Source organism: Vanellus vanellus (genome assembly GCF_965231255.1).
Source record: "Vanellus vanellus genome assembly, chromosome: 11".
Classification (NCBI taxonomy): domain Eukaryota; kingdom Metazoa; phylum Chordata; class Aves; order Charadriiformes; family Charadriidae; genus Vanellus; species Vanellus vanellus.
The window spans coordinates 24441673-24457247 of record NC_138916.1 but is presented as its reverse complement, the minus strand read 5'-3'; the positions used below and the strand labels follow the sequence as shown (position 1 = coordinate 24457247).

Below are 15575 nucleotides of genomic sequence, written 5' to 3'. Positions count from 1 at the left end.
ATCCAGCTGTAATAAGCAAGGTTTTAAACACAATCCATGGGTTGTAATTAAACAGTCTCAAAACCGTGCGTGACCTTAAACTCCCCAGTGCTGGGCCATTGTGTGTGACAGGGCTGTGAGTAACTTGATGAAAACGGGATGTTAAATGGACTTTGGGCTGAACAAAGCTGCGACCAAACCAAGCAAACTGCCACCCTCAGACATTCCTTACGCAGAAGCAGGGAGTTAATTACATTGTTTTAAATGCTGCCTCTACTCGGCTTGTAAGATCTCCCGTGAATAAACGCCTCCTTTATTAAGAGGGAGAATGTTTGCAAGGACAGCAATGGGTTTGCATTTTCCGCTCCTGGCAAGCACGCGCCAGGCTCCCACCCGCTCCCTCCTGCCACCAGGCCTGGGAGCTCTGCCCTCACTCCCCAACCCGGCAAGCCTGGAGAGATGGAGGCGGTGTCTTCCGGGGGCACAGCCACAGGCGGCGGGGCAGCCCGGCCGGCCCCCGGGACCCTCAGCACGGCGAGGCCCTGCCGCCCTCTCTGTGGTGCCCCTGAGGGGCTGCTCTGGCGCCAGAGCGGCGCACCGCCTGCCGCGTGCCTCTGCCCCGCCCGCGGCGCGCCCCCTGGCGGTCGGGCGGCTCCGCACGGGGTAAGACTCCGCCCCCGCCACGCCGCTCCCACCCACACCCCCCCCTCAGGCGGCCTTTAAAACGAGGAAGTCCCTCCCCTCGTTCTCCCTGCTGATTGGCCGCGGCGCCCGCGCGGGCGGGCGGCGATTGGTTGGGATTACCGGGTGGGCGGGGCGGCGGGCTAGGGGTGCTGCGGCGGGCGGGGGCCAGCTCGTCCCGGCCGTGGCGGCGGCGGGTGCGCGTCGCGGGGGTCGGTACCGCGCCCGCCCGCCCGGGGCCGCGCCATGAAGAGCCTCAAGTCCCGCCTGAAGAAGCACGAAGCGGTCATCGGGGGCAGCGCGGTGGGTGCCGGCAGGGCGGGGAGCAGAGGAGGGGAGAGCCCCCTCACCCCTCCTCCGGGGGCGGGGGGCCTGCGGTGGCGGGCTGAGGGCCCGGGGGCTCCTGTGAGGGCAGGCGGGGCTGAGGGTCGCTGTGCTGCGGGAGCTGAGCTCTCTGGGGTTACCTGGAGCTGGAGCGGTGGGGCTGAGCTCGGCGGGCGGGCGGTGGTCATGCAGCTCCGTGGGGAGGTGGGCTGGGGTGGAGGGTGGGCTCTGCTGGGGGGTCAGGCCGGGGAGCTGAGGGAGGGGTCTGGGGAGCGGATGGGGCTGGGGGTCTGTGGGGTGCTGGGGTCTGGGGTGGGAGGAGTAGAAGGGGCCGGGCAGCTGGGTGTTGCAGGGGGGCCGGGAACAGGGACCCCCGGCTCCCTGGAGTGCTGAGGCTTTGCTGGGGGAGCCTGGAAGAACTGGGGGAGGGGGGTGGAGAGAGTCTCTGGGGCAGACGTGGCGCGGCAGCACCCTGGCACTCGGGGGAGCTGGGCTTCAGTGCGCTGGGGGTCTGCTGGAGGAGTGGAGGTCCCCGGGGGTTTGAGTGCAGGGCCTTACCGGGCAGGCAGAGGGCCCCCGGGGGGGCTGTGGCGGAGGGAGGGCAGCTCTGAGCGCTGGCCTGGGGAGAAGCGGGATGAGAATACGCACTACACCTGGCGCCCAGGCCCTCCTGCAGGCTGCCCTGATGCCCCGCGGCTCGGAAAGCAAGCGTGCAAACGCATGTTACCTCTGCCTTCAGTTCTGCTTTCAGCAGAAATTAACGCCTTTTTCTTTATTTTGTGGTGAGAGCCCTGGGAGCCAGTGCTGAGCTCTGACTGGCAACCTGCCCCGGGGCTTGCTGAGATACGTGTGCATGGCATTGCCAGGAGCTCGTTCAACGTTAGTAATTTCTGTGGCAAAATCAGAGCGTTTATTCCAGTGCCCAGAAGGAGGATTTGCTTAGAAAGTGGACAAGAAGCTTTCAGAGTGGCTAGTGGCTATACACAGTTGTGATTTCTGATCATCCATTCTGGAAATACTGGGCCTGGGGGAGTTGCAGCCTCTGGAAATGAGGTACCTTTGTGATGGTGCGGCTGTCTGTGTCTTGTTCTCTGCAGCTTCCAAAATTTAGGCTAGCGTCAACTGCCTTTAAATGACTTTATTGGTTATCGTTTTTCCTTCATTCATCTCTGCAGGTGACTTTTGATGAGAGGGGTCTTTGTAGCTGAAGAAAGCTATATTGAGAAATGACGCTGTGTGGTAAATCATCTTTAATTGTGACCATTCAGTAAATGCTTCCCTGGGAATCTGCTGTAGCAGTTGTACTCCAAAGCTTCTTGCTGTCTTCCTGCACTGATTTGCTAAACTTGCTGCCGGCTACGTGGAATAGCGGAAAAGGGACAGTTAATGTTGTACACTGACTTTTATCAGTTGTCTTTTAAGGTATTAGCTATCTTTAAAATACTCCTGCACATTTGTCTTGGATCTGAAGCTGTTACTTGAAAATAATAGCTCATTAGAAAGATATGTAGATATTCAGGCTTGTAAACTGCTGACGGAACTCATCTGACAAAATGACAGCTCTGTGTAGAAGTGCATTGCCATGCTGAACACTTCACTGGGCAAAGGAGTGATTCAGGAGTTTGTTATGATAATTTGTCATGTGTAGGCTGACACTGGTTTATGCTATTCATTAATCGTCCTATACTTTAGAGCTGTTTGTTATTTCAAAATAAGTCTACAATAATTAAATTTCAACAAACACAGCATCCCTATTTGTTTTTGAATAGAGATGGAGACTTTTCACTTCCACAGGTGAAGGCTCAACAAGCCTTTCTTTCAAAGTAGGTTTGAGCCATCTTAACACTTTTAAGAGCTGAAGTTATTCTAAAATACAGGGAGGGAAATTATTTTCACTGAGATCCTTTAAAAACTGGGGTTTGTACCCATGATGTTCTTAGTTCCCCTGTTTATTATATATTTTGGTTACATGTTCACTCCACGGGCTAATCAAACACCAACTTATAACCTTCTATAGGGGGGTGGGGGTGGAATTTATCTGCTTGGGTGGGTGTTAATAGTGAGGCCGAAGGGGAGGATGGCTGAGTAAAGCTGGGTCTCTGTTTCTAACTGCCCGGGAAGGAGGGGAAGTGGGTGGGAATCCTGCCAGTGTGAGCTTTATAGATCCTGCTTGAAAAGAGTGTAAAAGAGTTGCCTGTTTGAGAAACTTCATCCCTCTCTTCTGTTCCCACCCAGTGCTATTTCCTGGGGGGTGGAGAGAAACTTAATCCCTTCATCATGCTTCGGAAAACTTTCCTTCATGTTAAGGTAATAGTTACATGCCATCTGTCTTCTGATGGTGATCTTTTGGAAATGGCTTTATTACCTGTCTCGGGATGGAGTGAAGCCCTGAAAAGCAGCAGAAAGTAAAAATGATAGTTATTACCAATTCCACAATTATCCATAATGTTGTGTCTGAAAATGGAATTATCTGGTTTTGCCCACTCCAGCTGGTCGATGGTGTTTGGAAAATAATCTGAGCAGCCTGTTTGGTAACTTCTGTGCTCTGAATAGTGAGACAAATGCTTGTCATTTGCAGTGGTGTAGGCTGGAAACTTTAACACCAGATTCTGTGGAGCGTGAAGCCTTGAGGGCATGGTCCTCACTTTCAGTCAGAGATGATGCCTCATTCACTAACATTTACCAGATAGATTTTAATTAATGTAGTCAATCCTATTGGGGTGACCGCAGCAGCATGCACTGCTAGTGTTTATGAGATTCCAAAATACATACTGATATATTATAAGTGTATGTTTGTGATCTAGTTTGTGTTTAGGAAATGTGTTCTTCCAGTAAAGATAGATATTCTGTCTCTAGCTGTATGTACGAGAAGCAAATATGAAGTGCTCACTAGTGTGTTTTTTCTTGAGAAGATGGTTGGGAAAAGATTGGTTTGTTGTTCTGCAAAGTTTTTATTTCAGACCTTTGCTAACCGACTTTCACTGGGGAGATGCTAACTGTTGGCCTCAGGGAGGGGGGACTACAGGTTGCCTTTGTATTTCTTTAACACTTGGGAAGTAGCTGTGGAGGTGTTCTGTTAAATTTGAGGTGTGTTATCTTTATTAATGTGGGGGTTTTAGCCTTTCTGTCCTTTGTGAAGAGGTCTGGAATTCAGGGAAGGGGGCTTCTGGACTGCTTGCCAGAGGATGGCTATGTACTGTGAGAGGTGGGATTCCTGGCAGGGCTTTGAGCACAGCTGAAGCTGTGTCACTGAGCAGTGGCAGGTCTGCATCTCTTTGGAGTTGTTTGTGTCCTAAGATAGGACATCAAAGGCAGAGCTGGTGTGAGATACGCACGCGCTTCAGAAATTAGCAGTGCTGCCTGGAGCACCTGCAAGTAATGAGAATAAGCAGATGTAAAACCATCTGAGAACTTCTATCAGTCCTTTCTCCTCTGGGAAAAATGATGTGTGTTTTTTTTTTTTTTTTAATTAAGAGAAACTGAACTTCATATATAATTAGTGGAAACCATTGTGGAAGAAGCAAAGGTAGACAGCTGAGCACTTGACCTGGTGTGATGATCTGTGATTATTAAATTAGTATCTGAATAAGTTCTGTAGTTAGTGGCAGCTGAATTTGTTTAAGGTTGTGTTAATGCTTTTTTTTTTTTTCTTGTGGAGACTGCCCAATTCTGTGAAATGGATGACTTTTACTCTATGTAGGGAGTAGAACTTTGTGGGTTGACCCGACACAGCATTAAACAACTACTACTGCCCTGTCAGCAGCAGAGAGGGAAGGTACCACCTCTTGTTCAGATTTGACAGATACAGCAGAGTAACTTTGTTAAAAGTGATTTGTAGCACCAGTGTGCTGTAGAGTACACATTAGTAACTTACCGAATGAAGTAAAAACCAGATGTTTGGTAACCTAATTTTAACTGAAGATTCAAGATCACTTCTGTGTGAACTTTTTCAGCAAAAGAAAACTTGTGCTGCTGGTGGCACGCATCAGTTTAGAAACGAACAAGATTTTCATGGCATTCTGCTCTGTGCAGTTTTTGTCCGCCACGCTGATCACAATGTTATGACCTATCAGCAGAATTTTTCCCGTGTTGCTGCTGTTGACCGGAGCAAAGTTACTCTTCCCTCTCTCCTACCTCCCTCCTCTCTGTTGTGGGCAACCTATGGTGACTTTACAAAGCCATCTTCAGGCAACGTAGCCAAGAATCGGCAACACTAGAATATTCAAATGTCAAGTCCCAGGCTGGCTGTGGTTATTCTTTAGAGTATGTTTGTGTTCCAGGAAGCTTTATTAAAGGTTGTGCTAATGTATGTGCTCCTCAGGGGAAAAACCCCAACTTTGTGATTCATTTGCATTTAGCTAAATAGAATTATGTGCTTATTTGTGTGATGTTTGTGGTTGATCTTGAAGAAACACAGGGTTAGTCAAGAGAGGCAATTTGTGGTTCAGCAAAAGCTTTGTGGTGCAGCCTGTTTACAGGTGCATTGTAATTTTCAGACTCTTTAAAAAGGAGTATTTATCAATGCTTTATCATTTTGGAATGTAGCAATTAAAAATATTTAAAAAATTGGAAGTGCACTGAGTGCCTGTGTGCAAGTTAAATATCCTTATCTGCATATTATGTCTGTGAAGCAGCTAAGGCTGTTTGGTTATCTGTTTTAAGTTCACCTGACCTTTTGCTGACATACAACTTATATAGTACTTTGTCAGTATTTTAATATTTATTAGCAAGCAAATGCTTATAACCTCTGAGACTGATATTGTCTCCCTATTTTCATTACTTAATGGTGACTGAACAGGATTGAGTCAGACGGTAATGTGGTATTCCCTTCTCCATGCATATGTGCTTAAGGTTGCTTCCCTGCGTGATGAATGTAATAGTCATGTTGTGTTTCATCACCCCCTAATATTCTCTGATGCTTTGTTATTAATAAATAGAAGTACGCGAATCAATTGGTCCTTGCCTGAGAGCTTTGTATTTTCAAGCTAATGGGTTGCATGGAGTCCTGAGGAAGGCCGTGTGATATGCTGCTTTTAATGGAAGACAAAGGCAGCTGGACTCTGACCTTGCTGCTGCTTTCTCCGCATTTAAAGGGGAAATACTTTCTCCTGGGCACTTGTGGGGGTAAAGCTAGGCTGCAGCAGGACCGAGGCGTCCAGGGCTCCCCATCTCATTATTTTTGTGGTGAAAGCTGTGTTGCTCTTCTTGCCGTAAAAGGCTCTTATGTTCTTTAATGTGTGTAAGTCCAGTCCTGGTTACCATAAAATGTACTTAACAGACTGTTTTACAATGCAGCTGCAAAAATGCTGGTTTATTTGCAGTGCATAATTAGTTCTGATCGCTTTTATTAGTGTCCCAGTTGGTCTGTATCTCAGGGCTGAGAATTTGAGGATGCTTTATCAATAAAGTGCACTTGAGTTGTATGTTGGCAATGAGACATGAGGAAGTTGTGTTTAAAACCAAAATTTATATATATATATATATATATATATTTAACTAGGCTTTGCATCCTTCAAGAGCAGTACGCAGAGTTCTTTGACATTTCCCCTGTATCTTGTTTGCTGTTGCAGTTGATGCTGGTGGTTTTTCTCCCTACCCCAGCCAAATGATAAAGAAACTGGCTATGCTGTTAGGGATGTGTCACTCCTTGCAGATGGAAATGTACTATTTGACACAGATTTAGAGCCCTTAGATGGTTTTGAGAGGACTCTTTGACATGCCGCATAGGTAGCTAGAACTAGATTTGAATACTTTCTTGATACTTGATAATTTGATCTTGATGGGATATGCTAAGTTGTAGTAGGAAGGAAAATGCCTTAAGAATAGGGTAAAAACAGGCATGGTTATGATGAGGTTTTAGGTGGTTACTGTTTGTTTTGCTTTAACCTGTTTGTTAGGAGCCTATTACCTGTATTAATTACAGGATGCAGTTACATATAAACAGGCCATGCAACAGCACAGCTGTTAATATGAATTCTTGACATGAGCACTTTGAGAGCAGTGCAAAACCAGTGTGGTCCTAGGAAGGCGGTTATTTTTGATCACTGTTTAGACTAAGCCTTGCCTACTCTGTAGCATTCAATGACTTTTCTGTAGATGGAGAAATTGCAGCAAATGAGGTGATAACATGCTGCGTGTGGGAACCTGCTGGGTGAAACAAGAACCCTGTGTTCAAGCTGTGTCTGTTTTTGCCTTATGTAGACTAAACAGTATGATTTTGAACTCTAGAACATTTGTATGTGAATACAGACATATCCTGATAAGCAAAATATGCTTATAAAATACAAAATGCCATTTTCCCCCCTGTTTGAGCTAATACTTTCCCAAGTGTTGTATCTGCAGTATTTTCTAGGCAACTGCAAATAAGCCAAAGTCTGCAAGATGGGTGGGTATTAGGTGATGTGCATCTGTACCATAGGGGGAAGCTACACCTGGTATGTATCTTTAAAAATAGTTTCAGTAGTCTAACCTACCCTTTTGCTCTGTCAGTTTGTGCAGTTTTTAAATAAATCAAACTACTTCAAAAGCAATCATAATTTTGTGCCATATAAAATCGCAGGGTGTGTCTGTTCAGGCGTTAGTTTTGATCACAACTGTACTCTGACCTCTGCAGAATGAGCAGGATAATTAAATGCATGGGCTGGTAGATGTGCCGAGCCTGCCCTTCTCACCTGTGCTCGGCTTACATGACACATGTTCATTTTTCAAGTAACTCTTCTTTGTCAGTGAGTGTCTACCTTTCTCTGCAGGACAACTGCATGAGACCTAAACTGGAAAAATTAATATCCTGTGACAAAGATGGGCATAAAATTAATAATACTCGGTCTCTTCTTTGACAAGAATCGTTCTATCTAACGGTCTTCACAGACTTCAGAAACTGCAGTGTTAGTTTTCTAACTATTTCCATGAAAGTATGACGCTAGTGATTTTTGCCTAGGTGATTTTTAGGACCATTCATTTATTTGTGACCACTTGCTGTAAGTGGTGATGGCAATGTTTTACCAGAGCTCTTTGCTCTCAGTGTGTTACATGCTTATGTCACCCGCTAATGGCATTAGAGGAGGCTGCGTCCCCTTTGTTTTTTTCCATTAATAGGATTATCTGCCTAACCCAGCAGTGACGAGGAGCTGTGTTCACTTTCACAGGTTTATGTCAGCTTTCAGGCTGAAAGATTTAAGAACTGCTTTGAATTGCAACTGGTACTTCTGAAGTGAGTTAGATGACTGCTAAAGACTGTCCATGCTTTATTTAAATAAGCTGTGTATTTATGTAGTCGGTGTTCTGCAGCTATGTAGGCAAAAGTGTTTAGAGACCGTGGATGAGCAATTCCCAGTTCAGGTGGAAGTTTCCTGAGCAGTGCTGTTTCAGCCACAAGTTAACTTGTCACAGTTTTTTTTCAGTGCAATATTAAGACCAGTATTTCTTGTGTTCCTGGCCCTGTAGTCTCCTTTAAAAAAAAAAAAAAAGTCAGCGCCTTCTCGAACAGGAGTCATACCTCATTGATTGTACTCAGACTGGTGACTAGAAATCTCTTCTTGTGGGCTTGAAAAGTCTTGAGTTCCCTTCAAGCTGCTAGGATTTCACTCCAGAGAATATTTGGGTTGAGAAACATCTCAGCAGAAGAGCTGCTGGGATTAAAGTGTATTATGGATTGCTTTCCGAAGGCCTTCAGGGTTGGGATCTTCATTTATCCTGTTTGGGTCCCCGTAACCCCAGTATTATTCTCTCCTCTTATGTCTTGGGATCCCTAATAAAGCACTTTGCTCCGAGTTCCTCGGTGGGGACACTTGGGTGATAGGGCAGGCAGTAATACTGTGTATGGCGTCATGAACTCTACCTGCTTTTCTTTTTTTGGTTGAGAGGGAGAAGATGCCCAGTAGCTTCATGCTCAGATTGCCTAATTATGGTGCTATGATTATTTGTTGATAAATGTATATCCTACAACAATAATTAAATTTAAACATTAACTTTGGTAATTGTGTCTCAGGTTTTCAGCAGTGTACAAATACTTTTTTTTTTTTTTATTTTTAGCCTATCAGAACTACCCTTGCTGTTGGCACGCCTTGGCTTTCATTGCCAGCAACGGTGTGCCCTTTCTACTGTCTTCAGTAACTGGAATGTCTTGTCTTCCTTTGCTCAGAACAGTGAGAGTAATTAGGCTGGGTACCAAATATGCCCTGAGTGTAAATACCTCTAGCGGTAGTCATTAACGCTCTTGCTGCTCTCATATTTAAATACTTAATTATAATGGTGGATGATGAACAGGCTTGTTTTCAAAGGCTGTAGTTTTAGAGTCTTCTATAAACTTTGACTCTGAACTATGCAGTGTACTCTTCTCAGTAAACAACCGATAGTGGTGATATTCTTTATCTGCTGCCTGAATTGGCGCTGGCTGTGCGTATTGCTGCATACAGCATAGGAGGATGTAGTAATGTTATGTGATGGTCCGAAGATATCTACCAGATGAGGGCTGCAGATAGGTAAAGTAGATTAACTTCTGATCTGCTAAATATCTGGTGAGATATGGGGGTTTGGGTTCAGAGAGAACAGAAGTAGGTAATTGTTCATGCAATGTGTAGCTAAGTTGTAGAGTCCCTTACTATAGGGTGTTGAGGATGCTAAAAGCTTCCCTGGACTTGAGGAAAAACTGGGTAAGTTAACAGAACAGTTCATTCAGAACTATTAAGTGTGTAGGTAGAGTCCCTTTAGCCGAGGAAGTTTAAATCGCTGATTGAGAAAGCTAGGAGAACTTCTTGGAAAAGTATTCTGTGTTTGTTCAGTTTATGTTCTTTTTCTGAACATGCTGATGTGTATGTGTATCTCTGCACCTCTCCTGAAGGCGTTACAGTACCAGATGGATGTACAGAGTGCATGCAGACACCTGGCGCATCTGCTTGATGTAAAGCCCTTAAACTGAGAGCGCCCCAGATACAAGCTGATAAGAACAAGTGCTGCATTTGATCCTAGCCAGATGGTGGGGATGGGATGCTCCCTTATCTTTGGAGACCTGGAGTTGGGAAGAATTCCTGGCAGGCTGAGCTTAGGATAAACAGGTGCTCTGTGTTAACAGAAAATGGGCAATATTGACCTTAGCTAGGCATCTGGGGTATGTTTGGCAATTTAGCACCTCCAGAGATCTGCACTGCCGGGGTATCTGATGGTGGTCTTTGTTCTGAAAAGCCAAATCTGAACTGGGTTCCACGCTTCGGTTACACTGAAAGAATGCAACACAAGCACACTTCACTAGTTTCTACCCTCCGAGCGCCCTGAGATTCAGCTGCCTTGGACAACAATGTACTCGGGGTGAGTTTGTAGCTGCGCTGTGTTTACTGAAGCTGCTCAGTCCTGATGGAGCCACGCAAGCTGTGTTTCCTGAGAACTGCTGTCTGTGCTTCGTCTGAGCTGGGCAGGAGTGGGGAATGTGGTTTAGCAATCCTAAATCTTGTGGTCGAGTCTGTCTTGGGAGGATCTTCAGCATAAAGGGACTGCAGTATGAGTGCAGTTCACGAGTCATGAGGAATGTTTGCAGGCAGATAAAAATGGAGACAAGCGAAACCTATGGGATAAATAAATCGGACAAGACTGTTCACCTGGAAGGCATAGTCTTACCTACACGGTTTCTCACCAAACTGGTGCCAGTTAAATGTTTGGGTTTTTTTTTTGCTGTTGCTGTCACTTGTGAATTGTGTTGGGGTGTTTTTTGGGTGTGTTTTTTTTCCAAAAAAAAGCACCATTTTTAGCTCGAGGAGACAGACTTGGTTCTGGCCAGAAGATAACTTGAGATGACATAGTCATTTCACTTTTTTGGAGTGGCTTTGTCATGTGGACACTAATTGCAGAGAAGTCTTGGAATGTTCTTTTGAGAAACACATTAGTGCTGTAAGGTAAAGGGTGGGTGCTCACAGCCAGTGATGTGGAATAGTTCAGAAGTTACTGAGAAAGGGTGAATTTGTGCCAATAGGAATAAGTGAGTGATTTTTTTTTTTTTTTTTTTTAGAATATCTTTCCTGAGAAGATCGCTTTTTTAGGTTATTTGCAGTCTTTTGTGTGTGTCCTCCAGGGTGTGTGTGTACGTGGTTTTTCTGGCTATGCACCAGGTTTCTCTTCTGCGGACAAACCAGTGCATTGCTTGGCTTGTTGACCTAGTCCTCTAAATATGGCACTCAGGAGATCTCCATTTAAATTTAAAACTTGTGAAAGGAGAGTCTACATCTTCCCTGCTGTTAATCATTATGCTGTCTATTTAATGTTTTGACAGCCTCTGTGACTCCTCTCATTTAACATGTTGGGAGACAGACTGGCAGCAGCAGTAAGCCGAAACCAGGTTCTATTCGGAATGGGTTTCATCACTGTAAAAGGAGATTTTTTTTTTTTTTTTAAAGCAGAGGCATGTGTGTTTTCTAATTTAAAATCAGTTACATTTCTGTCAAAATAGGATCTTGCATTCCATCTGCTCTGTGGTTGTAACTGTCTGAAGTCTGATCGTGAGTCTGGTTTTGGCTTTGTGGTGTAGTGGAATGGGAAAAAATTACTCCTGTGAGTATTTCAGTCCTTGTGTGTTATTAGTGGTGATAAGTATGACCTTCATTAATGTCAGTGGACAGTTAATTTGACTAACGTGTTTGTTATTTTAAAGTGAGTGTTTGCATGTCTGCAGAACATAACAACACTGTAGTAAAGTTTCATGCGTGCTTGTCTCCTTACTTAACATTAAATCTAAAATGCATTAGTCAGGGCCTGAGCATGCGGAGAATGTATTAATAGCTATTGCTTTCTATCGCTTGGCTATCAAGTACTGGATTATCAGAAAATAGATCTGGGCTGATGAGACTGTCTACGTATTGTTTACAAGATATTTCAGCTCTGGGCAATATTTACTTGTGAGCCTGACTTGCTCTGGCAGTCCGGCACAGTGCAGAAACAGCAGCTCAGGGAGGGTTTTCGGGGGATTGCTGGGGAGGGACGGGCTGAGCAGGCGGCCAGACCCACCCAGGGCTTCGCTGGCCAGGCAGCCGCTGGCTGGGGGTAGCCTGTATTATTTTTTTTTTTTTTAAGAGTTATGAAGTCCGAAGATGATCCTGAAGATGGGGAAAATATACTTGGGGATCCAAGCTAAGTGAAGGATGGAGCAAAATGAATTTAGGGTGGTGGAGAGAATACATTTCTTGAAGCAGCCTGTTTGAACGCTGGCTTGGTGCTTTGTGAGCTGCAGTGGTTCGTAACTTGATGTGAGATAAACTGATTGCTTCTGGCAGCAAGAAGCTGCCAGTTCTACGATGACTTGTTGGTTTTCTTGTGCAGCTAAAGACACAGTAGGTATCTTAGATTTCACATCAATGGCAGTAGTTTACAACTGCAAAAATGCAAAGGCTTGAATATGATGAATGTTGTGTAACAGTTTCTTTTTAATTAATGCGTGTTGTATCTGTTTTTAACAATTCTTCCTATGAAGAATTTTCCTTAAATGTGAAATGCTTGGGTGACAGTAGTTGATTTAGTACATCATAGGAAATGGATGCAATTTATTTAAGTGTTATAATCAAAGGGTGTGTGTGTGGGGGAAACAAGATAGTATTTTTTTTAAAAAAAAAACAATGCTCTTGTTATTCAATTTATGAAATGAGAGCAAGGAACAGCTGGTGAAAGGTTTTCTATGGATTTGAGTGGGTTTGTGCTAGGAGGTGTAAGCTGCAAGTATGAAACTCAGCAATCCAAACCCAGTGGCAAACATGCAAGGTGTGATTGCTTTCCTCTAAGGATGTGAAATGTGTCGTACGCTAAACAATTTAGAGGGAACGGAGCTTGATGTTCTACATGTACAGTTGCTAAGGTATTTAAAAATAAACCATAAAACTTGGATTATAAGGTAGCTAGCTTAGCAGAGGAAACTTTGCCAAGCTGCAGAGGAGTACTGTCTCCCCTGGCGATGCGTGCAGCTTTTGCTGTGAACGCAAGACTTCATTATGCCAAGCAGGCTGGCTTGGCTTTTAAGCTAATGGATGCTTTAATTGACAAATTGGTACTGCACTTTAGCTGGGCAACACTAGTGGTTGTAATTTCATTAGTTGTCTATTTTTATTCCTTCGTGTCACTTTTAACAAGTATTGTACTAAGGTATTCTAAGACTTCATGATTACTGTAATCTTGTTTATTGTGAGAATGGGTAATAAAGATAATCATGACTATAACATAATAGATGCAGGGTGGTGGCAGTGGGGTTTTGGTTTTGTTCTTTTTTTGTATCTCCTCTTTTTACCTGCAAACCTTGGCTCTGGTGCAAGGTGAGACCTTGCTTGCTGCAGCTTGAGGCTCTCACCGCTTTGAGAACTGGCAAATTGGCACTGCCTGTGTCCATTGGGGATCTTCCAGACTTTAGTACATTAAATCTTTAAAAATATTTGTCTTTGCTAGTAAGACAATCTTAAGGGGAGGGTAGTTCTGTCTTGATAGAATGTTACTTTTTTTTTTTTTTTAACGTGAAGATTACATAGCTTTGAGTTTTATCTATTGCTGTTCTTCTTGCTTTCATGTGAAGACCACTAAGACTTTTGGGTAGTGGGTTGGGCGCTTTAGGGAGGTGGAGGAGTGTATTGTGAGGAACCTGATGTGAAGCATATGGGATTGATAGGCTGCTTTCTCTCTTCAAGAAACAAAAATGTTTTCAGCTACTCTGACTGCTCTATTTTAGAAATTATTAGGTTTACCAGTTTTAATGTTCTTTATTCAGTGAGGCGTGGAACTTCTGATCCACTGTGATAAGTAGCTTCGTGCACCTATGGGCTGCTTATGTCTCACCGTTATCAGTCAATTCCTTTGCTGTGTAGAGTTAGACTTGAATATAATACTCCTTTATAAGCCTTTTCCTTCTGTCAAAAGCTGCTTGAATATGAACTCCTCAGTGTCCAGCTTGGCTGTGAGGCTTCTGTCACAGAACAGAATTTCCTGAAAAGTGTAAAGCAATTCAGAAAGGATGCTTTATGCAACGGAAGAGAACAAGCTCCGTGTTTTGGGGTGGGATGCTTGGCTTGTGGCCTGAAATTCTAAATTTGAAGTAAACAAGGAGAAAGTGGTGGGTGACGAATGTCTGAGAGTGAATGCATGGTGGTCTATTTATAAATGACTTGTATGTTCTGTGCTGTCTACATTACTTTGGTAATTGCAGGTAATTTGAAGCTATAAGTGTTGAATTTCTTTATTCTACAGCTCAATACATGTTCATCTCTTCAATTATCACACTTAGCTGAATTTTGACCCTTTGAACAGTCTGACACAGTCAGAAAAAACTGTCCTCTTGCATATTTTTAGTGCATCCATTTGATGTTAAAATCAGAAAACTGCTTGGGACATAACGGAGCTGGTTCAGATCTGTTTTTAAGAATGGCCAAATTCAGTGAGCTGAATAAGTAAGTACATTTCTGTACTGATGTCATGGGGGTACCTATGTTAACTTGCAGCATTTCAGCATTTGGTTTCGTACCATGTAGGGTTTGGTATGGTCTGTGGTATCTCCTCAGCTGCCGTCCCCTGCTGCATGTTTGTGCCTTCCCTTCCTCGGCACCTGGCTGCAGGCGGATCAGGTCAGCAAGCAGGTTTGATGGCAGGTCTCTCTGTAGATGGTTTCTCATGGATCGGCTTCTTGGGCAGCCGCAGGGTGAGTGTGCTCCTGGCCCGAGGCACACGAAGCAGAGGGCGAGTGGCTGGGGATGAGAGAGATGCTTTTCTCGGCAGTAGCTTGTGGTTATGGGGGGTGGGAAGCAACGTGGAGCTCTGCACCCCTGTGAGCAGATGAAGGAATGCTTTGAGGAAAAGCAAGTTGTATGAGTTGATAAGGTGAAAATAGGCTCTCTGCTTTTTGCTTTTCCGATGTTTTTTTCATCAATTTTTGTTCTGCTTTGGATGTGAAGAACAGAGTAACTTTACTGAAAGTTGGGAAGCTCAGCTGTTCTTGATAAATGTGAACTGGGTTTGGAGATGGCTAAATTTAGTACATATTTTGTGTGTTGTTGACTGCTGAATTCATGAAAACTGGAGTCTGCTGTTGATCACATCTCATAATTATCCTGTTCAAATATCTCTTGAAGCTTAGTCTCACCTGTTGAGTTCTCTGGCACCTTCCTTATAAGGGTTGATAGAGGGGAAAATTGTAGCGGTTGTCTTATCTGCCCACTGCCTTATGAAACAATTTTCTTATGAATACTGAAAAACTTATACTGGAGATGATTACTTGAATTGGAAGTTGTTAGCAGTGCTATTTTGGGCTCCGTTACTTGTGATTCCTCACTTATCTGTTGCTTTGTGTTGCATCTTGTTTATTAATTTTTAAGTTTTGAGACATGGACAGATATTTAATATATATCATAATGAAACACTTGATTGTTTTATTTAAGACTATTCAAATGATTTACAGTAAAGATGAACAAGAAAACTCAGTTTTCATGTAATTAATGGAGTTAACTGACTTGCTGATGTGAGAGAACAGTTGATGTGCTTTTCCTCAAGGGCATGAAACTGAAGAGAGCTTTTCAGATATGTAGGTGCTGCAGAGGAAAGGGGGGTGTTAATGTGCATAGTGAAGAGATTAAAATGTGATA

General features: G+C 44.0%; 1 protein-coding gene across 1 annotated transcript in view; it reads left to right on the top strand.

The window, feature by feature from the left end:
* Positions 1–896: 896 nt before the first annotated feature.
* UACA (uveal autoantigen with coiled-coil domains and ankyrin repeats) overlaps positions 897–15575 on the top strand; it is a 34050-nt gene continuing 19371 nt past the window's right edge. Inside the window, exon 1 of the mRNA XM_082488709.1 lies at positions 897–963. Coding sequence (XP_082344835.1) covers positions 907–963 — 57 coding nt within the window. The 5' untranslated portion in view covers positions 897–906. The remainder of the gene's footprint in view (positions 964–15575) is intronic.